A 26,099-nucleotide genomic window follows, 5' to 3' on the forward strand; every position below is an offset into this window, starting at 1 on the left:
TCTCTTTGCCTTTGGCCTTAAAGAAGTGTGTTTTGCTATAGATTCCTCAGCAATTTTCTGCCTCTGTATTTTTCGCGTCCAGGTGACCTTTCCTTTTTCACTGGCAGAAATTTTGTCACTGCTATTTTTATTTTTATTTTCACTTCAGGAGTTTCACTCACAATTTTACTTGTCTTTTTAAAGTCTGTTAATTCTTTTGGTGTCTTTTCCACCTCTTGTTTTTCACCTGTTCCTCTGCTGGCCTGTTCTTCTTTTTCACTCTGAAGAGTTTCCTTGCCTTCCCTTTTCCCCTGTTCTTTTGCTTTTTGCTCGTCATCTTGCTTCACCCATTTCAGCTTCTCTTTCTGTTCTTCTTGTTGCTTCTCTTGTAGTTCTTTTTCTGGTCTGTTTTTCCCCAGCTGAGAAGCTTTTTCTTCAGGGGTGTGGATTTTCTCTTCCTCCATCGGGCTGACTTTTAGATCCAACGTTGGCTTTGTGGAGCGATCTGGAACCACTTTCCCATTTGAAGTAAGTTGATTATCAATGACTGGGCTATCAGCTTTTGACTTATCATCATTGTCTGGAATTTTTGTTGAAGGCTTTTTTGTACGATCAACCTAGATCAAATGAAAAAATTAAAATAAAATATTTTTATAGATTTGCTTACTATGATGTTTACAGACCTATTGAAACATCTATGATTTCAACCCGACTGAGGAACATACTTTGGACATGACATGAATTCAATTGGACATGTAAAACAAGTCAGGGATTATTGGGATGTTGATATGTTTTTGTTCAACCTTCCTCTGTCCCTGTTCTCCCTGAAAGAAGGATTATATTTGCATGCTTCCTTCCATAGATAGGGATGTATAAACTGTTGAAATAGTTGAGAAATTGGTGTGGGGCTGAAAATTTACAGTGCATGTTAAAAAAATGGCTGAAAAGGGTTGGCAACTTGTGACTCTCATCAGCCCTATCTTGCTTAGCCAATGGATTATGGGACCTGCAATCCAATAGCATTTGGAAATCACTACCTACCAGCCTCTGACATGAATGGATCTGGGATAACCATTCTGTTTTACAGTATTTTTCTTAACTTTTCTGGCTTTACACTTTGCAGAGGATTTGTCCTGGAAAGCTTATAAAACAGAGCATTAAAACTGCTAGAATTAATTAATAATTAAATAAATGAATGTGTTTGTTATATGTTCTTCAAAGCTAGAGAGCCAGCTACTGCACAGAACGCTGAAAATATCTGAGCAATCTAAAGGCAAGTTCTTTATGGTGCAAAGATTTGGGGTTTAGGTATAATAAATGATCGAGTTGCTATCCAGTACAAATTTAAATTTATTTTATATTTCCTCCTCCTATATCAGCTGCTCTTCTTGGTGCAGAAGTGGGATTGCCATCAATTTCTATTACAGCAAACAAAGCAACTTTCTTTTTTTTTGGATAAATTTGATATGCCCAAATTTGCGATAGTAAACATAGTAGGAAGGGTAGTTGTGCTCATTTTTGTTCCCTCCCTGTGCTTTTGTAGATTTCTGCTTATATGAATCAAAGATCAAACTTACAAGACTACTTAATATTTACAAAATGTTAATAAAGATTAGGAAATATTTCAGTGAATAGGATTTAGGATTAACCTATCTTTAGGACTATAACAATCCTTTGAAAGTAGTCTCGCTGATTATTTTAATGATAAAGTGGAATCTCTTCTCTTGTAGTTTGAATCCATTGCTCTTGGTCCTATTCTCTGGAGCTGCAGAAAATAGACCTGCTCCATTCTCAATATGGCATCCCTTCAAACATTTAAACGGCTCTCATATTACCTCTTAGCCTTCTTTTTCCCAGGCTGAACATACATATTATTATAAAGCCTCAATAGACAGTTCTCTTTTTCTGAGCCACCGTAACTGTGGAACTGTCTTTTCACAGATGCTGACCTATCACCTATCCTTAAATATTTTCAGAAGAAGGGAGATGTTTTTAAAAAATTTCCAAGCTTTGTACAATCTTGGGTATGTTATAATTTCACTCAGTAGACAATTTATTGCTTTCAAGTTGGTCTGTGAGTAGTGATGCTAAAAGATGGCACAGAATATCTTAAAATAGACACCATTTAAAAAAATGTTTTTGAATACCTTTCAAGGGATTTACAGTGTTGGCCAAGTGATCCAAGGATACTATTACTGTACTACAATATACTGTACATGTGTGTCTGTGTGCGCATGTGTTCTCCACCTTTACAATCTCAGAAAAAGCAGGCTCATCCAATCAATAGTTAAGAAATACAATAGGCAAAACATCCATATAATTATGTTGTAGCTTAAGCAAGCATATCCTGTCAAAATCAACTCACCTGAGGAATAATCGTGGCAGATACTGGCTGGACAATAGGAAATGAACTATCACCCTTAAAAGAAGCAGCAGGTGATCCACTAGAAGCTGGTGCTTTAAGTGAATCTACTTTCTTTTCCTGATCATTTGCAGCTTCTGGTCTTTCTGTCACTTCCACCACAGGTTTTACATGAACAACAGGCAGTGGAGCAGGAACTGGTTCTTCCAAAGATGGGTATGTAAAATCCACTGAAAAGAACACAGAAAGATGTTCTAAAAATATACAAAAGTAAACCTACTTTGTAAGAGAGTTAAGAGATAAATGTAAACGAGCTACTGCCCACATAAGCCTGCCAACCAGATAAGACCAGCTTAAGAGTTTTTGCTATTTGACTATCTTTCACATGATATGAGATGGATAGGTAGCCAAAACATGATCTTTGCAGTCGTTGAACTGAGATTGCTGAACACGGTTCTCTTGAAAATATGATGTTGGATTACTTACCATGACTGTGTGTTCTGGACCATGGGAAAAAACATCTATATAGGGATTAACTCCCACTGCCATCCAGGCCGAGCAGGAGCCACACAACCTAACTTTTCTCTATTCATAGACTGGCTCCTAACTCAGTTCTTCTCACAACACAGAGAATTTACAGAGTAAGCCAAGCAATATATCCAAAATGACACAAGTTGGATGTGAAATTATAAGTGGTGAAACATATATGAAAGTCAAGGGCAGCAGCTGCTTTTATGTCTCTGGAGGAATCATCCATCTCAATCCAGTACTGCTTTAGACAGCAAAAGTGGAGGCAGTAGTATGGGAGATGCTGCTACCAGTGTTACCTCAGCCACTAGTATGGATAATGATATGAGATATGGAAAGATGGGGGGGGGGCATATGCACAAGAATAAGCCTTCCCCAGTATATGTCAGACCAAAAAAACTACTTTTTAAACAACTGGGAAAGGCAAAAGAAAATGAAGTTAATTGTTAAGAAACCCAGAAGATAGAGAATAAATATAATGAAAAAGAAGCACATCTGGTATGGGCTAGGGGAGAAAGATATGAAAACACACACACAAAATAAAACTTTGTTGAAGCTTTCTCGTAGCCCTACTGGCAAGATGCTTTTCAAAGTAGAGAAGGTGGCTTGTTGAAAGGCTTCTAAGGGTTTGGACCTCGGTAAAGGTATTTCCCGTTGACAAGGTTATCAAGTCATGTCCAACCATGGGGCAGTGCTCATCTCCATTAATACGTCAAAGTGCCAGGGCTGTCAGAGACTACTCTGTGGTGATGTGGCCAGCATGACTGCACAGAACACGGTTTACCTTCCTGCCGAAGTGGTACCTATTTATCTACTTGCATTTGCATATTTTAGAACTGCTAGGTTGGCAGAAGCTGGGACTACTGATGGGAGCTCATCCCATTATGCGGCACCCAGGCCTCGAACTGCCAACCTGCCAATCTTGCAATCAACAGTCAGCGACTTAACCACTAGAGCCAGTGCTAGGTTATTACTGTTGATGATTTTTGTATTTTGTAATTATTTCAATTTTTACAGACCACCGTGGGGTTTTTCTTATAAAAATGTATTTAAAACTACAAATAAATATATATGCTTAAGAGTGCAACCTGTCCCTTCTCCTTTTGTGTCGTGTATTTTTTGGATTATAAGCCTGAGGGCAGGGAACCGTCTAATTAAAAATAATAATTGTAAGCCGTTCTGATAGCCTTTAGGGCTGAAGGGCGGAGTATAAGTACTCTAATCAATAAATAAACAAACAAACAAACACATGTATATCTGCTTACTTGAAAATATGTTCCTTTGGTCAGACTGCTGATGACAGTCCCAACTATATTAAATCAACGTGATTTGCATAAGTGCTGATTCACCATTCAACAATTGATTCAACAGATATAGTCTTGTTGTGACTACTAGATAAATTAGGCTGTTGATTTCAATAACACAGAAACATGCGCACAGTGCTGCAGCATTAGGAAAGATTCCCCAACCCTGATTAAAAGGAGGTTGTTTATACATACAAGAAACAGAAACCGCTTCACTCTTGCTGCGTTGGGGTGGAGTTACTTTGGCATTTGTTGTGTACTGGGGATAGCAAAGAAGCCAATTTTCATAACCTCCATCTAAGACCAAGGGCTCATTCTGTAGTACAGCTTTACTTTCCCACTGGAAGTGAAAGACAAACATTTTTTACATGAAGAAACAGAACTATCAGATTACAGTGTATAATACTGGATCAGATAGTAAAACTATATTATGTAGTAAGTTTAAGTAAGACTGTTTACCTATTTACAAAATAATTATTATACAATTAAGATTATTCTAAATATTGAGAAATATTGGTTAAGCACTTCAAAAATCATGATAAAGGTTTAGATGCCATGTTCAGAATGTTTTCTGCCTGCTTTTTCCCCTTTCTACACTTTTTTAGTGATCTTTTGAAACTGCAGTTGTTTAGCTTACATTTGTAAGAATGCTAGCTAAAACAACCTCATTCAATGGCCCAGCATGATATAACACTTAGCAATGGTTTGGTGCCTCAAACTTGGGTTACAATCTCAAACAATATTGAAACTATAGTTCATCTCAATTATCAAAGGAAGTTTTAATCTTGTCTTTCCATTATAATTACAATGCTTAGGGTGGTTTATAGCTATGTAAACCTAAAAAAATGTTTAAAGTTGACATCAGAGCCTCTACACACTGGTGTTATACGCCAGAGTGGAGGCGGCATCGGGGCATGGCATACACGTGCTATCTGCCCCCATGCTGACCCACTCCAGCAGGGCATCACAACGCTCTGTTGGTGCACTGTTTAAATGCACTGCACCAAAAAGCTGCCACCGTGGCGACTAGGGTGCCCTTTCTGCAGAGTGAACAGGAACCGCTTTTTGTGGCTTCTTTTTGCGCTGTGGAAAGGCCAGATTGGGTCTGCGGCGTGCGGTTGCTGCAGCCCCGATTTGGCAAGGAGGGGCCGTCTGTTGAGCCCCTAAGTTCTAAAGAGTTTTCTTGTTAGGAGACAGAATCAAGCAGTGAGGAAGGAAAATTATCTTAATTAACAGATGGTTCATCAAGCCAGTATAATCTCACTTTAAGACAAGTCTTCTCATTCTCAGTTGTAGTCAACCGTCAATCACAATTTAATATTCAGGGATAGCATTTACCCATGTTTAAATAAGACAAACTCAGTGTGAATAGTATGACCTAGTATCCAACTGCTTGTGTAATAAAGAGCAGCACAACTTGCATTTGCACAGGCAGGCATTCAAGACCTCTTTACACAAGTGGAATGATAGGAGCAATGGGTGATGATGGTGAGGAAAAGGTCACCTGTTGCCCTCTAGACATTAGTTCAATTATTTCTCCAGTGCCAAGCTTTTGAGGTCCTTGGAGCCAAGATGCTCTAGGATGGAGGGCTGGGAAACCACTGAGCCATAGCTCCTGAGCATGAAGAGAGCACCAGTGATAAAGTATCAGGTGTTAAGTGAAGGGGAGGTAAGCATTCATGTGAGTTAAGCACCCATGCAAGTAATCTACTTTTAGATAAATGAACTTACAAGACAACCAAGTCAACATTTAAATAATATAATCATATAAATAAATATAAAAATAGCTAAGAAGCTAGAAATCCAGTAGTGATGCAATGGCTATTCAATGTACTGCACTGAAAAGCGCAACATGTACAATCATTTTCCTGTTGAAAATAACCTAAGCTTCTGGCACTCAGGGAGTAGGTTTGTTTGATGAAAGCTATTAGAAATAAAAAGACTTCCTTTAGAAACTGGAAGTCATATTCAAATGAGGTAAACCTAAAAGTAAATAAACTTGCATCAAAAGAATTGAAGAAGAAAGTTAATGACACAAACAAAAAAGGATTTTGGAGAGCAGATGGCTGATAGCATCAACACTAACCAAAACAAACAAACAAACAAACAAACATAAAAATAAAAATATTAGGAACATGAAGCCAGCCCAGGAAGCAATTCACTGAATGGATAGTAACAGAATTAAAGGAGATGTGAAGAAGGATAAGAAGATTTTAAAAAGAAAAATTACTGATTAACAGTGGCAGTTTAAAATGCCTGATTATCAATATTCTTAAGTGAATGATGGTATAATGTAGCCTAGGTTGAAATCATATGGTGTTAAAGTCTATGAATTCAGAAATTCTCCCATATATCCAAAAGTACTGAAAAGAGATGACAATTTAATTCCACAACAAACAAATCAGAGAGGCTGTGTGTAGTGAGTTAAAATGTTTAGTCACAGATCGTTTAAACTTCTTGGTCATGACTATAGACTTAGGACTCCTGAAACATGTACACAGATCTGTGATTGTGTTCCCCAAGTATTGAACATGACATATGCCTGCATTCTATCATGTACATAAAATTGCAGACCACCAGATGAAGTTTAGTTTAATACAGAAGGTCCTGTCTACTCTCTCGCTCTCTAATCTATCTTCTGCCCTTTTCTCTGCCCTGAAATCCAATGTGGCTTAGCAAATTAAAACAAAAATTACATGTCATATAGACATACAAAACTTAAAATATATAATTAAAGAAATAATCTACAGTGTGACAGTGCCATACTTATGAGAAAGCCGTGTGCCAATTAAATCAATGTGGCATGCACACTGCCCCAAGCCGCTAGCATGTGCCCCATTATCTTCAACGGGGCGCGAGCATACGCGGATTTCCCCTTCTGTGGGGGATCCGAAACCGGATCCCACCGCATAAGGGGAGGGCCCACTGTATAAGTAGAATTAAAAGGAAGTTAAAATATACCTACAAAAACAGCAACAGGAAAAGAAATAATAATGAGAGATGAGATAGTGAACACATTCCTACAGCGAATGATGCCATTGCTGTAGCAGAATAAGCAGTGGCATCATAATTGATATCTGCAATAAATTATCTGCTGGATAATTTAACTGATGACCTGAATTACTTTTTTCTTCCAATACGCATGCCAAATAAGTAATGAACTGTTTAGCTACAATGCTTCCCAGAGCATCTCTGCTCCTGCCTACTGCTTGCTTTTCTGTACAGTCAGTCCTCCTTATCCACAGATTTTATTAACCACGGATTCAAGCATCCATGGCTTGAAAACATTTTTTTAAATAGTATACATTCCCAATAGCAAACCTTGATTTTCAATTTTACATAAGGGACACCATTTTGTTATGCCATTGGGGGGGGGGGGGGGGGGACCCTGGAACCAAACCCCAGTGGAAAACAAGGACCCACTGGACTATGAAGTAATTTCTGTGTTTTTGTCCTCTGCCACAGCTATGCCATTCTTTACAGACTCCCCAGGCAAGGTATTAGACTTAACTTTTTCCTTATGCTTAACCTTTTATCATTCCACTCTGCCCTAATGTGTTACCCTGTTTATTTTCTAGATTTATCCACTGCTACGAAGACTGATTTTCTATCTCACTCTCAGTAGATGAGAGAAATATTTTCTTTAACAGTGACTCTGTTCCTAGTTCAGAAATCCGTCATTCACTAGGCTGCTTTCATAAATCTTTATTTTATTTAATTTCTTTTGAATTCTCTCTTTCTATGGTCTGCTTATTTGCAGTGTTGGAGGAGTTTAAAGTCATAGAGCCACTTTCATTAATTAACCACTAGAAGAGTATGTGTTGACAAAGCTATCAAAACATTGCCGTCTGAACAACAGAATAGTAACTACTGGGTTTCTCATTTACCAAAATAACTAGATTACCATAAAGTAGAACTTGCCCACCTTGAAAAGTGCATCTTTGAGGCTTCGCAGAGGTGTTCCCAATTGCAAATCTTTTGCTGAACTAAACCAGTCAAGTAGAACAACATAATTGGCTTGCCCCCTCTCTTTCCATGGCTCTTTAGAAGCATCAGGGAGTTTAGCTTCAATCCTGTTAGCAGTGACTCTGAAGTTGGAAACAACATAACAAAAGAAAAGAAAAATGAAAACTTTTCAGTTCAGAGTGTACTCTACCAGCTACCTCCTAGCATGACATCTGGACTGCATAGGCAGCTATGTAATGCAGGGCACACCAAAGTATGTGTAGCAGTTTCAGCATTGGACTATGATTCTGGAGACTGGGGCTTTTATCTCGACTTGGCTACTGAAACCCAGTGGATGACCTTGAGCAAGTCACACTCTCTCATCCTCAAGGAATGGCAATGGCAAACCCCTTTTGAAGAAACTTGCCCTGTGATAGAGTAGCCATAAGTCGGAAACGACTTGAAGACACACAACAACGATAACAAAGATCAAAGTATCTAAGCCTCAGTATACAATCCATTACATTATGAGAGTAAGTAAAGACTGCTCCATGGGTTGATTCTTTTTAATGCTAGAAGTGATGTTTAGCTATCACCAAATCTGGCTAATCCCATGAACTGTTTGTATATCCAAGAACACACCCAAAGGATTCACACAATGCACATTCCAGAGATCTGTTGATAGTTCCTTTCTCTTCACCATGGTTGAGATCAGCTGATGCAGAAGGTATGTGAAGGGACCTAGAGACACAGACCTAAATCTACATATTCCTGTATTAAGAAAACATTTCATCCACTATTGTTTCCACTTATGTATTAAGAATCCAAGACCAACTCTGAACATTGCCTCACAATCATTTGTGTCAGTAATGGCCAGGACTATGCATATTCCTTTAAAAAATCTGCTTATACTATTTCTGCCCATCATCATATCTCATGCACAAAAGTTCCACAAGTCAATTAAGCACTAAAAATAAAAGTTAAAGACAACTATTGTATTTTCAACCTTTTATTGTGGCTGGACTAGCAGGTATTCCTCCTCTTCCCCATTCTTCCCTGATAAATGGTAAATACTAAATCAATATATAGTCTTAGGGTTCTATCAGAAAATTTATTCCATACCCTGGACTGACAGCTTCTTCTGGAACGCAGACAGAGTTTACAATGCAGGATTCCTGGTAATCCTTCAAGCATCGCACATCCATTATCATCAACTTGATGCTTTTGTCCATCATCATTATAAACAATTTCTCTGCTGTGATTGCTCCTTGAGAGACAGAAATTGCTTTACAAAAGGTAATAAAGTAGAACACAAATTTTCAGTAAAAGTCTTTGAAAATATCTACACAAAACTTCTTACAATAGATTCTCACGTACCACACTTACAAAGAAGTATGATGTGTGATGCAACATTGTTTTGATGCAATCACTGATCTTCAAACAGACGAAAATGTTAAAAGTGATGGGGAAGTTCTCTCAAAAGAATAATAGAATTATTGTGCATACAGTTATGTGAGTAACTTGCACCTTACACAATGGATGCTTAGGACCAAATATTCACTATGACCCCCTGATCGATTCATGCATGCATTTTTAGCACTGCCATTCTGGACAAAAAGGGGGGGGGGATGGTTGTCTTCCCCCGTACCTTTCAATACATTTACTTGTTTGAATAGTTGTGAGTAGTCTGCTGATGCCTTCTGTTTGTGGCTTAACTATTGAGATGGGAGTTGACACTAATGGAGAGATGTTAACTTACCAGTTTCAGGCAGAGCTTTTCTTTCACTTGAAGTCTTCCTCTCACCATTGATCTATAATATTTTAACATTGGAAAGGTTTGCTTTTTTAGCATTTTAGGAAGGGCATTAGAAGCATTTGCATTTATAAACTGCCCATCAACTGGGCCTTTGTAAAACAGATGCTACTGTCAATACAGAATCAGAGAACTTTCAGGAAGAAAAGCTGGTTTTGTTAAGCAAGGGGAACTAATTGAAATAGATATTCTATTACTGATAAAAGGAACACTGAACTTACCTGTGAGAGGTTTGTTTTAAGCGATGGAGGTGAAAGCATCCAGATATGGGTTGCTCTTCCTCATCATAGTAGGCAAGACATAGACTTTGAAAGTTACTGGTAGGAGAAGCAACCCTCTCTAACTCTCAGTTCCAGGAACAGCTAAAACACACTGCTTTTTCTACCACATACAAATAGCAGATAGACAACAGAAAAAGCAAAATAAGGTAATCTATGATTAAGACAAATGCTTATAACCTGTTTGTGTGACATCACCTCCCCATGAGGAATCCTCCTTCCTCAGTTCAGGGTGGGACAGATGCTTTTGTCTCCATTACTTAAAAGAAACATCTCACAGGTAAGTCCACTGTTCCTGTTTCCAGAGATGGAGGAAAAGCATCTGCATGTTCAACTGTGTCTACTAGGACTCCTAGATTCCTTTCACATGTAGTCTCATTAAGCCAGGTGTCCCCCATCCTATATCTATGCACTTCATTTTTCCACCCTAAGTGTAGTACCTTACATTCCACTCTGTGTTGAAATTCATTTTGTTAGCTTTGGCACAGATGTCTAATCTATTCAGGTCTTCTTGAATATTGATCCTGTCCTCTGGGGTATTAGCTACTCCTAATTTGGTGTCATCTGGAAATTTGATAAGCATGCTTTCTATTCCTTCCTCCAAGTCATTGATAAAAATGTTGAATAGCACTGGGCCAAGGACAAAACTCTGTGGGACCCCAGAGGTCACTTCTTTCCAGGATGAAGAGGAGCCATTGCTGAGTACCCCTTGGGTTCGGCTAGTCAACCAATTACAAATCCATGTAACAGTTGCCTTGGATAGGCTGAATGGGAGTGCTTTGTATTGGAAGTGTTCCCCTTGATATGCAAAACACAGGAGAAGACAAGAAGAACAACAGGAAGGAAAGCTCTGAATGGGAAACTTTTTTGTGGGAGTAGGGAGAAAAGGATGTGGGTATGAGACAGGATGGAGGGAAGACATACAAAATTGGCCAGAGTAAGGCAGAGAAAGTAGTTACGAGGAATAGAACAGAGAATTATCAGAGGCTGACACAAGTAGAATCACTCAGGAGCAGCCTGTGTGGAGCAGATGTGGGAACAAGACTGAGAGTTAGGAAGGGTTGCTCCTCCTACCCGAGACTCTCAAAGTCTACGTTCTGTCTACTGAAGAACAATCGACATCCGGATGCTTTCTCTCCATCGCTGGAAAAAACATCAGGACATTTAACAAAATAGAGATGTGGACCTAGAGCAGTTTCTTCTTCATAATGATGTCTGAATACTATGGACAGATGACTACACTGACTTCTACCTTAATTCTCTGACTGATTTGACTACCGTATGTTTTGCTGGCAAATAAACAAACAGATCTTAAGCAGAAAAGGAAGGAAATAATTTTCAAAATGAAGAGTGAACTTTCTCCACAGAGCAATACTCCACAAAGGTATACTTTCCCGCTTCAGCATGGCTTGCTGGGTGATCCAGGGCTCTCAAGGCTATATCAATGAAGCATAAGCTTTGAGCAAAGCCTCAGTGGCAGATTATATGCCTCTCATTCAGTGCCAGTGTAAACTAACAGTGACCATGACGTTGCAAGCTAGCTACAGCAACTATGAGAACAACAAAAGTGTGAAATAGTTGCAATCTGTATCAGTGTAGAAATTATCCATTCTGATGAAACTGTGGATCTTTGTGGTAATCCCAACAAAACATAACACTGAATATTCATGAGTTTTAATGGTAGTGCACTGCTGCTGCAGCCATATGCACACACCGCCATTCAGAATGTGTGGGGCGATCTATAGTTGCTTCAATCTGTGGATGGCAAGCCCACAGTTGGAGTGGGCTGACTGTGACCCGCCTGACAGTTTAGATTAAGGATTTTAATTTTTATTTATTTATGAGTTTTGGCTGTCTATTTAGCTATTCAGAAACACCTGATCTCCCAGCAGGTCTTCATGCTGCTTCAAACTCTATACTGTAGTCTGAATATGAAGTGATTAAATGATTGAAGAAGGGTATTGGATAAATTCCTGATACAAACAAAGCAGACTCAGGATTTGATGACTGACTTGCAATCTTTTCTGTCATCACAACTGTATGGCAACATAATACAAAGAATGAATCAATTGAAAGACATTCAACACAAAGGTCAACAGCACCTTCACAAGTTCAAGATGGGGCCAACAACATACGTGCCTCCCATCAGTTTCCTCACCATAATAATTACATGCTATATCTGTGGTGATCTCTTAGGTAGTGAGAAACAGGAATTAAAACAGACAGCTTTAAGAATTATTCAAGAACATGAGCATCTATTTATACTGTTTGGTCTTGACAGACTGCCATATCAAGCATTCTGACAGACTTGAATAAACAGAAGATTGATAGTTAAAGTTAAGTAACTACTACTGTACATTTGTTCTTACAATGACTAACTTATCTTTAAATCTCAAAAGGGGAAAACTTTTAAAAAAACTAAACCAGACTTTAATAAATATTTTGGAACCAATAACTATATAAAGACAAGAACTGCCTCACTTACCATTTGATTTTTTCCTTTGGGATCTGATGAAATTTCTGAAGAGACTTTGGGCAAAACCTTTGCATCATCTTTTGATTCTTGTTTCTTCAGCTGTTGCTCTTCTTGCTTTTCCTTTTCTTCCAGTTTCTTGCGCACTTCTGCTTCTTCATATCTTATTTAAAAAAGATATTTCTGTTTTAGAAGTGAATTAGGAAATTAGTAGCATTGCGGGGCTTTCTAACTGGGGTTTTTAAAATATAAACAAGTGAACATAAAATTTCTTTTTCAATTCTTAAGATGGTGACTATGAAAACAATGTCAAAAGGCACACAATTAAATGATCAAATTTAATAATAAAGAACACAAAAAACGCGTAAGAGAAATTTATTGTTGCTGTTGTGTGCCTTTAAACTGCCTCTGACTTATGGTGACTCTAAGGCCTATCATAGGGTTTTCTTGGCAAGATTCATTCAAAGGGGTTTTCTTATGCCTTTGTTTGGAGCTGAGAGATGTGACTTGTCCAAGGTCATCCAGTGGATTTCCATTGCTGAGTGACCTTCTCCTCCAGAGTTGCAGTCCAATGCTCAAATCACTACACCACATTGGTGATAAGATCTCAGCCACAGAACATGTGGCTCTGAATACAGCATTGTTACTGCTGACAAAAAACCCAAACCTCACAGAGAATCTCTGGGTTCATCTATACAGACGGTGATCAGTTAATCATGGAAATGACCCCAGGTCAACAGTCCTGAATGTCCTTCACATCCTGCAGATAGGGAAATAGAAACCCCATCAGTACCATCCACTGACCAACTCTTGCCCCAGGAGGAAAATCAACCTCAGGAATCTCCCCATCGAACGCACAAGCACCATTGGGACCAATTTCAATCCTATACTATTTTACCAGACTCGAGGTCTCCTACTCCTCGATATTGTAGACAACCCAGCACTTGGTCCCTGTGCTCTCTGCATAGTGACCATTATATACTCTCCTATTCTCCACATTAAGAGGAGTATTAAGGGCAGACGGCTTGATTCCTCAATCTAAGATTTAGAGCTCAGAACCTTGAATCTAGGACATGATATATCAGAGGTTTCAACACAACACACTGTCTTGCACCTCTTCCACCCCTACTATATCTACTTCAGGTGGCATGCAAAACATAGCCAGCTCTGTCTTCAATTCTTTCGACTTTAGAGAAAATAGAGTCTCTATATTGCCTAGTGGATTCAGGCTATGAGTGGCTCAGTCACCACCTAAACCAGTTCAAACCATGGTACCTGCACTTCTCTTCTGGATATCAATAAACAACATAAACAATCCATCTTCCAACCCAATCAGACCTGTAAGCCTTGTTAACACAGTAAATTCAGATCATCTCAGTTCAAAAAGAAGCCCAAGAAACCTATAAATGCCATCTCTGATACATTACCAGATCTTAATTGCTGTCAAAACATGGAAACTTTGCTGTCGTTGCTAGGATGAACAAACCAGAGCACGAAACCACCTTCTAAAAAGCTTTTTCTTTTTTTCCAGTCAAGACAATCAGCATGAAGACAATCAGCATGAGGGCAGATAGCAACGGCATACAGAGCAAATTCAGTAAAAACTCCTCCAAACAGGAGATAAGTCAAAATAAAGCAAAACAAATAAAGCAGGAGTTCAAGAAGCTAGGCAAAATAAAACAGCTAGAAAGAGCTTAAAAACTCTAGATAAAACCTTATTAGAAGATAATGATGCTGGAGCTCTTCAGGTCACTACTGATCATGCCACCACCATTTATTTATTTTTTTTGATGAGGGACATACATTATATGCAGTAAAGGCACTTATTAGGTCACTGTAATCATTCGTGGATCTTGTTCATGGGAAGGCCCTCCAAGTGCCATGAAACAATATAACTGTAGCTTACTATAAGGCAGAATACAATTGGACACTCTACTTCAGTGGGCATACAAGTTCTGGAACTGATGCATCCTGAGACTCATCTGGCTCACAGCAGTTCACTTCCCCAGAGAGCAGAATATTTTTGTGAATGCCCTCAGTCACACATCCCTATCATTACATACATTGGTGCTCCATCCACTTTCCACACTATCTTCATAACTTGGGATAGCCAGGGTGGACATCTTTGCCTCTCCAGAACTACCAGTACACATTTTGCTCTCAGATCTTGGGAAGGAAAGAAATCTAAGAGAGATGTTCCTCTTCAGCTTTTGTATGCCTTCCCTCCCTTCCCTGTGATCACTGCCAAGGTTTGGAGAGATGGACCCAAATGCATCCTAATTACCCCATGGCAGCCCAGGCAGGCATGGTTTGCCTCCCTCCACCACCGACAGAATGTTTCTTAGCATTCCATTGCAACTGGATCTCCTCGCCATCGATCAGGGTTGCAGGATCGACATGGAAGACCGTCTTCCTAGTAGTGATCAATTCTGTGAGGAGAGTGGGAGAGCTAGGCTCCCTTCATGATGATCCACCTTATTTTCACAAGGGTGAAAATTCCTTCACCCAGACATTGCAATTTTATTGAATAATGTTTCTCTATGCTGTATCAATGTCTGTTGTTTCCTGGCTTTCTATATCACCAGGATTGCCACAGTATGCAAGACACAACACCTCTTCATCTGCTACTCATCTCAAAAGCAAGGACTACCAGTGTCAACTCAGCAATTCTCCAAATGAGTAACAGCAACTATCCATCTGGCATATGAGATGGAGGGCAAACAGCCCCCTCCTTGGACAGGAGTCACTCTACGAGGACAACATCAACATTGACTGCTTCTCTGTGTGGAGTGCCTGTTGTTTCCATCCCCTTTAATTTTTAGCCAGATGCTCCAGAATAGTAAGACCCCCTGATCTATACACTTCCCCCTGATCTATACACTTAATAGCCACAGGGTCTAGAATAAAAAAGCACTTGGTAATGACAATATCATCTGCCTTGATAAAACCTAGGAGGGGAGGCAGATCCTGAATCTGATGCAGAAGCAGGAGCAAGACCTGGAACAGTGCTAATGTCAAAGTCAATGTGGAGGCAGGATTGCTTGGAGAGGTTTCTCTAGAACTGGAGTTGGAGCTGGAGATTGAGAAAATGTAACTCTGACAACAGAGGAATCATGGATTGCCCCTTAGGAATAGTCATACAACTGCCTGTCATGGAGAGAAATAGTTTCTGTGACAACCATACAATGCTGTGGAGGAAGGTTCCAGGGGGCCCTAAAAGATTATATCCAATGTAACCTTTTGAAGTGGAATAGATGGTGGAGCTGCAGCCACAGGCTCAGGTATCAGGGTTGAAGAAGAAACTTGAGACAAAGAGTGGTCCTTTGATTTCTTCTTCTTCTCATGTTTATGCTTGTGAAGCTCATCAATGGAACTGGTTGAGGTCTAAGACCAATGTATGTCTTGAAGCCATCCCTGGATTTCTTTGCAGGAGTATAGATCACATCCATCACCGTAGTCTTGGTCTTTCTTTTGGTAGGTCTTGAAACTTAGGCTGCCTTCTCCATGGTTGCCATCCTTGAGGTTGAGAGGCAATTCTTTGAACCATCATCTCTTTTCAATCTCAAAGACTTCCTGAGGGGCCAAATCCTACTCATGCTGAAGATCCCTGAGACAATGTTCTCTGTACCATCTAGCCTTTGGTGTGAATGCTGCACAGTGTACACACGAGGCAACAATATGGGATTCACCCAATACTGAAGGCACTTCAAGTGCCCATCTTGGCCTGGGATGTTCATGCTGCATTTGACACACTAAAAAGGAGTCCAGAGGGCTTAGGTCGCCAACTGGCAACACTGACAAAGCAATCCAACAAAGCCTTCTAGAACTGAAGTCCTGAATACTGAGAAGTAAATGCTATTCCTGACAAAGCTGCTGCAGCGGCAGACAAAAAGGAACTGGTGGTTTTGGAAGCCCCTTATATAGAGCTATCGGAGGTGAGAAGGGCTATCGCCAAAAATCTATTTAAAACATTGTAGAACACTCCGAAGAGGCTCTCCACAGGCTCAGAACAACCCAGTTGCGTGAGGTACAAAGACCACAAAGAAGAAATGCTGAAAACACATGTTCTGCATTCAAGGCCAAAGGTCCCAATTTCATCGCCTACCTCCTCCAGGTTATAAAAACCTAATGCTTCCCAACCATCCTCGTTCTCTTGAAACTCTCTAGTAATGAATTACAAAGCAAACTCTTCTATTCATTGTGTCACAGGAATATTCAAAGACCTAGCCAGTTAGTCTTTTTCAGTATAAGAAGAGAAGAGAAGGGGAGAAGTCTTCTGAAAAATTTAAAACTAATCAATTAATTTTAGTGTGAGTTCTTGTGGACTCTGGAGTACCTCTTCAGATGCATTTTCCTCTTTCCTCTAATTTTCTTATACTAAACAAATAATGAGTGCTGTTAACCCACAGATTTCTTCTAGCTTCACTGGGGAACGGGGGAAATGAGTTAGGATATTAACTGGTTACTTCCAAGTTCTACTAATATCATAAAATCAAATGTTTATTAAAGGTAAGCAGGACACTACAGCCAGCAGAAAAGCTTTCTTCATATATTAGTTATGGCACCAACACTGTGAAACCACGTGTGTTAATTCTGAGTTTCTCAATTAGCAGAAGTGGTTGCAGAAAGAATGCTTTCCATGTGGTTCATGAGGAAATATATGATAGAAGATATAAAAACTCCAAATACATATACTATCACTGAATGCTTGTTAAACGTACCTGAGTTTAAGACTTTCTGAAAGCCTTTCGGCTTCTTCAACAGCCTTTTTAATGTTTGTAGGTCCAAGTATTGAATGAAAGTAATCCTGAAATTACAAGCAGCATAAAACCATTTAATACTGTGGTACCACTGTCCACTGTATACAGAAAACATTTATTAGTATCATTACCACTTTGGGACTGCTTTATAGATGAATTAATGAATGCTACAGATTCAATCTGAAGTGTTTGCTCTCATGATCTCCTCTTTCTGGTTACAAGGAATTAAGAACTGATTCATTTTTCACATTGAAGCCTTGTTTTCAATTTGCTCTCAAATCCTTCCAGTAGTGCAGGGACAGAGACAACAGTAGCTCCAACAGCAGTGGCATTACTACTATTGAAATGATCCAGACTGCTGCATATTGGGTTGAAATATTGCCACAATGGTTTCTATTTGACACATATATTATCCAAAATAAAATTTAAAACAGAAGGACATTTTCAGTAATGGTATTTTTACAAAGTATAAGCATTGTTCACTTATTTATACTTCATTTAATTCTCCCAGTTGCACCTAAAATTTTAAAGTATCTAAAAATAGATAAAGCCATTGGTAACTGGATACTTACCTGTTGTTGTTTGAAATCAGGCCTTTTTTTAATATGATTATACACAGTCACATATTTCATATAAAGTACATAAGCCTTCTCTTCATCTCTGTCCAACCGGCACTCTTCAGCTGCTTTGAAGATCTTAAGAGCACTCTGTACATAACTTGAAATTGAAACAAGAATTAAAATTCATATAGTATTACTTAATCAAATTCAGTGGTGCCAATGCCCAAGTAGCTATGCATAGAACTGCAGTCTTAGATACAAAACACATTGCAAAAATAATTCACTTTGAGACCACATTAATTGCCCTGGCTCAGTGCTAGGGAACCCTGGGAAGGGTAGTTTCTTCTGGTGCCAGAAATCTCAGACAGAGAAGGCTAAATGTCTCACAAAACTACAGTTCCCAGGATTCCCTAGCATTGAACCAGGGCAGTTATTTCTGCAGTGTGTTTTAGACCAAAGAACGGCATATTTTTAGCAAATAGTTTGCTTTCTATTAAAGTCTTGATACCTAACAAGGGGAAAAAACTATTCAACTGCTTGGGCAATATGAATGCTAAATGCTAATGAGGAAATAATGGGCCCATACAAACAGGCCCAAATAATGCTCCTTTGGGTCACTTTGGAGGTATGCTGTTTAAGTGATATACACATCGTAAGAGGCCAGAAGCTGTGTCAAAGCTGTGGTCCTGTCTTTAGGATTGGAGTGTGGCTTTGGCACGGCTTCTGGACTCTTAGGACACCTCCATCATTTAAACGGCATACCTCCAAAGTGACCCAAAGCAGCTTTATTTTGGCCTGTCTGTATGGGCTCAATGATATATATAACATGATACAACATATGCTGAACACATCTGCTTTCCTTTAAAGAAGCTCAAATCTAACTGTAAAAAACCCAACAGGCATCATATTTCTATCGGGACGTCGCTACATTTAATGAGGAAATAATGAACTCGTTTTAGTTAGCTGGACAGTACTGTAAACATGCTAACAATAGGTAGAACTGGCCAAAACGCATCATGATCAAAAGAATGCTGGTTACTACTGGAATTTACATTCCAGAAATATAGGCGGGATACACACCGCCATTTAGTACGTATAGGATACGTACTAGGGTTAGGAAGGGGCGGTGCTTCCGCACCCCCCTAACCCTAGTACGTATCCTATACGTACAAGATGGCGGCGCACCTTCTACATGGGCGCTGCCATCTTTACGTACTGGACACACAGCGTCCAGACGTGTCGCGGCGCCTATGACGTCGCGAGTCCGCGCCAGGCGCCTCGCGACGTCATAGAGGCGCCGCAAGAAGAAGCTCCGAAATGGAGCTTCTTTTTTGCTCCGCACGGGAGTCGCGCGGTTTGGCTGCTGCGGCTCCCGCGCGGAGCAAATGGCGGCGGCGGGGGAGGGCCGCAAAGCGGCGGTCTGTATCCCGCCATAATGACATTATACTTTTAAAGAAATATGAGGATTTTTTTTAGCTAGATATGCTGGTTTTACAAGAACATCCACCACCCTCTGAATTATTTCTAGGCAACAAGATGGTGTATATATCACTCTGGCCACTATACATACTTCTTAGTACTGGTTTTCTCAGCTTTTATTTCTGTCTTTTTGTTAAGATCTTTCAATGAAGTGCAGAGGTATAATTCTTTAGGTACAGTTGCCACAGCAGGCATGTTAATAAAGATATACGTCTCCTCAAAAGGACCCAGAAAAATCTTTAAATTACTGTTCAATGCTGTTGGTTTTCTGAAAAAGAAAACATTTAAAGTAAGCGTTAAGTACATAGTCACATCTTCAACATTTCAAAATGTTTGATTACACAAACGTTAACAAGGTATGGAAACTCAAGACTGTAAATAGTAAAAAAACAACACCCCACATTATTTAATGTTGTACAAGAAGAGCTATGACCAACTCTATTTCATTGTGTTCAACTCTATTTCATTTTTAGTTTCTAATGACAGACTGTTTTATGTGTTTCAATTATTACCGTTTAAGTACTGAAGTATGAAAAAGATGGATTAGGGGAAAATATTATATAACAATGCACTCCTTTCTACAAGCCTCAGTGGGAAGACATAGTCTATATTACTTCATCCACAAATATACATGTGTTTCTTGTTCACTTTGTCTCTTGTAGCCCAATTTACTCCCACAGCATGGATTAATAGTAAAAAAAAAGCCTGCCCTTCACATATACATATTTTTATCCTTCACTACCTTGATAGGACTTAGTAATTAGTTTTTGCTTGACATTAAGATGGAGTGCTAATATAATTAGAATATCGGTACAATGGAACCTCAGTATCTGCGGACTTGTCATCCATGGATTTGTGCATCCGTAGATGACAAGCCTGCGTTGTCCCTGATGTCAGTGCGTGCATGTGGCAGCCTTTAGTGCAGAGCACAGCATTTGAATGCCGCATGCTCTGATGCGTCCCCAAGCAGGCATCCCGCCACCTGCCCAACCACACAGCAGGCAGCTTTGTGACGCTCCATTTATATACCACATGAGCGCCACATAGCTGTGGCAGTGGCAGAAAAGTCAGCTTTTTGCTGGTTCAAAAAGGAGCGGCATTTTGTTGCTTCTTTTTATGCGGGCAAAAAGATGGGTTGGGGGTGTGGCATGCCTCAACACTGTGTTCAAAGGTGCAGCGTCAAGTCGCCCTTCTCTTTCAGCCCTAAATTGAATTTGTCATACTTTGGACACACCATGAGAATGAAAGACTAAATAGAAAAGGCAACAATACTGGGAAAAGTGGAAGATAGCAGAAAGAGATGGCTAGATTCAATCAGGAAGGTCACAGTCTACATTTACAGGACCTAAGCATTGCTGTGGAGCACAGGGAGTCTTGGGGATGTCTCATCCAGAGTCATTGTGAGGTGGGGATGACTCAAGGACAACTAACAACAAGAATCGTTTCATGTGTAGAGCATGTTGTGAGGATTTTTTTGGTGTGACATATTCTACCTTGTTATAAGTCACTTTGTGAACAAACTGCTGATGGCCAATTAGTGGTACAGTATTTCAAATTTGGTAGTCACTGTAACACCTTTTCACTGCTGTCAGACTTCAACATGTTTTGGCGACCTATTATAGTAGCAAAAGTGACGCTGATGGAAATGTGACACAGCCACAAGCCAGCAATTACTGTTTTCCTGTGTGCCAGAGACTGGTACATTTTTGTGCCAATTGGCTACAATTATTTCTTTCTTTCCTAGAAACTCTTGCGGGACCAGCAGCTGATGACTTCATGTAGGGATTTGGGCCTCTGTCAACAAAGAGATGGGTTTTGGAGTCCTAACTGGTATCATGGCCATATGGTAACAGCTATCCATTGAAATGAGTTAATTTGTACTAGTGAATTTGTAACATACTTTCTGCATTGGGTTGGCACTTTGAGGCAAGAAAAAGATATGAAGATATGACAGTAAATTTTACACTGTTGCTAACCTGCTTGCACAATTCTAGTTGCCAATCGGGAGATACGGGTCATGTTTGCACAGTGCACACTTCAGTTTTCCTCATTTGCTTGTATACTTTATCAATATTGAGAGTCCATCTTCCATTTTCCACACCTCAAAAAGGGTTTGTTCTACCTTTCAGGGAGTTCATTTAGTTAGAAAGGGTGACTGAATTTGATCACTGTCTGCAAATAGTCTGTGTAAAATTAATTTAGGGGCCCAGTTCTATGATTGACTGTGAGGGGATGATGGACCCCATCAGTAAATGAGACCGGAATTCTTATCTGTTGTGTAACATCTGCTACCATTTACCATTGCTCCGCAGCCTTGCTTTCTCCTAAGGAGAGGGCCAAGCAGAAGAGGATGGAATTAATATGAATAATTATTAATAAGTAATTAATTCAAACATATCTGTGACCTGAAGACGTTTAGCCTATTTTAATTTTGGCCCTTACCTACAGCCAAGTTGTGCAGGTCTGGTTTAAACTAAAGTTGTTATAATTTGAAAGCATCTCCAAATATCTAATTTAACCTTTCCCATCAGAGTAAAGTAAACTGACTGTTTAAAGCAGAGCTTGCCAGTCTTAAGTACTTCAGATGTTTTTGACTTTAACTCCCAGAAGCCCTATCTAGCATGGCCAATAGTCAGGAATCCTGGAAGCTACCAAAGATTAAGAACCACTGGTAAAAGGAAAAGTTGTACAAAGTTGTTTTCCCCAAACCACACATGGATGTAAACATTCAGTTGTCACTACACAGTCATAACTCCCTGTAAAACTAACTTCTGCAAATAACACTACCTTTACATTATTATTTGGCTCCTTTACTCAACAGGAAACGTCCAACATGAATTCCTATTTTGCAGTTTCCTTCAGTTGTCAAGCAACTTTAATGCATTCTAAATCTAAGGGCTACAAACCTCAAAATGGTTGGAGGCTAATGCTGAACTCCAGCGATCTTCCGTCAACACTTTTCATTTCTTCAAACAGCTATTCACTTAATCTTGGAGTGCAAATAATAAATCTAATCAGATTTTCTTCCACAGGGTGCATAAGCAAGCCTTTATAATTAGCAATGTACAATTTTTACAAACTGACTAACACCACACCTCTTGAAATATCAGATTATTTAATAGCTCCTCCATTTCTCAATTACAGGTTTCCATGCTTACTACGGATATGAGTAAGCAATGTTTGGGCTCATCCTATTGCCGTCTGCCTTCTTAATGTATTTGTGTCAGCTGTATTGCTATATGCTGCACACAAAATAATTCAACCATGAGATAAACAGAAAATGTTATAGTATATTCCCCTTCCCCTACAAACTTATTTTTACCTGCTGCTATGTAATTACTTTCTATTTGCAAAAAACAAAACAAAACATTTTTACACAACAAGGCCCTAAATCCAATGCTTAGTCCCACAAATCAAAACTTAAGTACCATTCATTGGCATTACTCTAGCTGGAAGTAACAACTCTGTTTAGGCCAAAATGATTTACCCATCTATATACAGTATTCCTGCTGTGTCCATAATAGCCATGCAAACATGCACACTACTATCTGACTCTTAAGTATCTCTGTCTTGCTCACGTCAAAAGAAAAGATAAGTAATGTACGAGAGAATTATGAGCCTCTCTTCAGCTGCAATGAAGTGGGCAGAGTTCAACATTTAATACTTAGGTTTCTGTTGAGTGCCTTCAAGTCATTTCTGCTTATACCTGACTCCTGTATATTACAGCAGACTGATAGAACAATGTAGGCAACTCTGATCATTCTCCAGGCAAATTTTCTGCTCTTGGGACTTTCCTGAGCCGCCCCTCCCAGATGTGACCACAAGGACCCCTGTGAATGTGAGAAAAAATCAAATAAAGACCACCATTATTTTTACTTAAGGGAAGACCCTCTAGGAATCTCCAGGTCCTCCAGTGCAACTCTGTGGTCAAAATCTGCCAAACACTGACCATAGAATTGTGCTGGAGGAGCTACAAATGCCTAGTGGAGTGTTCTCTCTAGGAATCTAGGTCCTTCAGTGTGACTTTTGATTAAAGCTGATCACAGAGCTGAGCTGGAGGACCTAGATAGAGAACATAAAATCCGCGAGTAATCAAATCCACAAAAGTCAAAGCTGCAAATGTGGAGGGACAAGTGTAGTATGTGTGTTTGTGGGTGTGTATTTTCAGATGTGGCAGTGCACTTTTAAAATATGCTGTAGGGCACACCTGGAGCGGTTAATGCAGCATTTGCTCTATGGTTACCTTTAACCAAAAGTCACATTGAAGGTCCTAGATTCCTAGAGAGGACACTCCACTAGGCATTTGTAGATTTGATTATTTGCGGTTTTGATTAGTATGTTCTCTCTAGGAATCTCTAAGTCCTCCAGAGCAATTCTGTAGGAGGTTGACCATAGAGTGGTGCTGGAGAACCTAGAAGTTCATAGAGGAAACCCTTCTCTAGGCATCTGTAGGTCCTCCAGCATGATTCTATGGCCAACTTATGGCAGATATTGGCCATAGAGTTGGACTGGAGGACCTGGAGACTCCTAGAGAGGTGTTCTCTCAGGTAAAAGGAATAGAGTTTTTTTAGTTTGTGGTTTTTCCACATTCACGGGGGTCCTCCGCCCTTAACTCCAGCGAATGCGGAGGGACCACTGTATTGTACAATATGAAACCTTGGGAGACAAACCTGTAGGTTATCACAGTATACAAATTCAAAGCACAAAACATTTGTTCTCTTTTACCAGTCATTTCAAATTCTGAATTTCAATAGCTCTCCTAGATGTGTAACGTTGCAAATTAAGTGCTAGGTGTCATGCATTACTGTTGTTTGTTATTGTGTGCCTTCAAATTGCTTCCAGTTTATGGCCAGGACAACCTTTCACGGGGTTTTCTTGGCAAGATTTCTCGTGATGAGGTCTGCCATCGCCTTCCCCTGAGGCTGAGAGAGTGTGACTTGCTCAAAGTCATTCAATGCCCCAGAGGGAACCCAACCCTGGCCTTTCCAGACTTAAACCAAATGGGAAGCAACTTGGCACACCGATGCCTTTGATCTGAAACCTTACACACTGCAGAAATAACCCACTTTGAGACCACTTTCACTGCCCTGGCTCAGTGCTAGGGAATCCTGGGAACTGTAGTTTATCTCTGACAGGGAAGGCTCAATGTCTCACAAACACTACACTTCCCAGAATCCCCTAGCCTTGAGCTGGACTATTTCTGAGGTGTGTTTTGGACCCTCCACAGTAAAAGTAACGTTTCCACAACCACTGAAACCATCACTCTTGTCTCTCTCTCTGGAGGGTTATTGAGGGTGTAAACCCACACACTGCAGAAACAATCCAGTTTGAGACCGCTTTAGCTGCCCTGGCTCAGTGCTAGGGAATCCTGGGAACTGAAGTTCGTCGTGACACCAGAGCTCTCTTGACAGAGGAGCCTCAATGTGTCACAAAACTACACTTCCCAGGATTCCCTAGCCTTGAGCCAGAGCAGTTAAAGGGGTCTCAAAGTGGACTATTTCTGCGGTGTGGATGAGAGAGAGACCCTCCACTGACTCCCCTGGCCAGACTCCTTCTTCCCTCACCGAGGCCTCTGGGAAAGGAGGAGAAGGAGGCCTACTCACCGCCTCCTGTCTGGCCTCGCGGCCTACTCTTCCTCCCGGCGGAGTGAGGCCTATCTCCCAGCAACGATGAGGAACGGCGCCTCAGAAGCAGCAGCAGCAGCAGCAACCATGGCTGGCCAGGCGGAACTGGATGCTGCTGCTGCTGCTTCTGGGAGGAGATAGGCCTCCTCTCCGCCTCTTCCTCGGCTGCTCTGGGCGGGCCTTGGCCGGGAAGAGGACGGGCTACAGGAGGGAAGGCACCAGGGGCTGCAAGGGGGCATCCACACTGGGAAATAACCCGGTTTGGTAGCGCTTTAACTCTGACAAACAGCCTGGACATGAGCCATATAGGGCTTTATTGAGCATAACCACCACTTTGAATTGTGTCTGGACACAAACTAACAGTGGAGCTGTTTCAATAGCGGCGTTGTGTGGTCCCCAGTTATGTCTGGCCGCAGCTCTCTGGACAAGTTGAAATCTCCACTTTTCAAAGGCAGTCCCAAATAAAGTGTATTAGGATGTAAGCAAGGCATGTGTCACCAAGGCCAGATCTGGTGCCTCAAGGAACAGGCACAATTGGCACGCTAGCTTTAGGTCTGCAAAAGCACTCTGGGTGACTGCAGAGACCCAGGCCTCCAGGCCCAAAGCTGATTCCAGGAATACATCAAAACTGTGACTCTGAATCTTTAGGATCATATTTAACACAGGCTGAATTCCTATTCCCTGATCTGCTTTCCAACTGGCCAGAAGCACCTCTTGCTTGTCTGGATGAGGCTTCAGTTTGTTAGCCTTCACCCAGTCCATTACTGATGATAGACACTGGTTTAGGATCAGGACAGACCCCTTGGATTGGGATGAGAAGTAGAGTTGGGTGTCGTCCACATATTCGTGGCACCTCACCCCAAAACTCTGGATGCCCTCTCCTGTTTCATGTAGTGCGTCCGCATCATACGTGGGTGCGCTTTACACTGAAAGCCATGCGGGGAGGAAGGGGTGGTGTGTCCCATTGGGAGTAATGGGGTGCATGCCTGTGGCA

The 26,099-nt window shown here is 40.4% G+C and overlaps 1 protein-coding gene across 6 annotated transcripts in view; it reads right to left on the reverse strand.

The window, feature by feature from the left end:
- The window catches only part of USP8 (ubiquitin specific peptidase 8), a 36,431-nt gene extending 11,180 nt beyond the window's left edge, over positions 1-25,251 (reverse strand). The window contains exons 1-13 of one of the 6 annotated variants that reach the window (XM_042474641.1): positions 25,085-25,251; positions 23,188-23,311; positions 22,388-22,470; positions 19,573-19,749; positions 18,015-18,159; positions 17,404-17,489; positions 12,695-12,845; positions 9,878-9,929; positions 9,241-9,403; positions 8,099-8,261; positions 4,369-4,513; positions 2,345-2,571; positions 162-596 (exon numbers count right to left, since the gene is read on the reverse strand). In XM_042474641.1, the coding sequence (XP_042330575.1) occupies positions 162-596; positions 2,345-2,571; positions 4,369-4,513; positions 8,099-8,261; positions 9,241-9,403; positions 9,878-9,929; positions 12,695-12,845; positions 17,404-17,489; positions 18,015-18,159; positions 19,573-19,676 (1,671 nt within the window). In that variant the 5' untranslated portion in view covers positions 19,677-19,749; positions 22,388-22,470; positions 23,188-23,311; positions 25,085-25,251. Of the gene's footprint in view, positions 1-161; positions 597-2,344; positions 2,572-4,368; positions 4,514-8,098; positions 8,262-9,240; positions 9,404-9,877; positions 9,930-12,694; positions 12,846-17,403; positions 17,490-18,014; positions 18,160-19,572; positions 19,750-21,457; positions 21,848-22,387; positions 22,471-23,187; positions 23,312-25,084 lie in introns of those variants that run through there. The other 5 variants (XM_042474639.1, XM_042474642.1, XM_042474645.1 and 2 more) reach the window with 5 other exon arrangements.
- Between the last annotated feature and the right edge of the window lie 848 nt (positions 25,252-26,099).

Source organism: Sceloporus undulatus, chromosome 6 (genome assembly GCF_019175285.1).
Source record: "Sceloporus undulatus isolate JIND9_A2432 ecotype Alabama chromosome 6, SceUnd_v1.1, whole genome shotgun sequence".
Taxonomy (NCBI): domain Eukaryota; kingdom Metazoa; phylum Chordata; class Lepidosauria; order Squamata; family Phrynosomatidae; genus Sceloporus; species Sceloporus undulatus.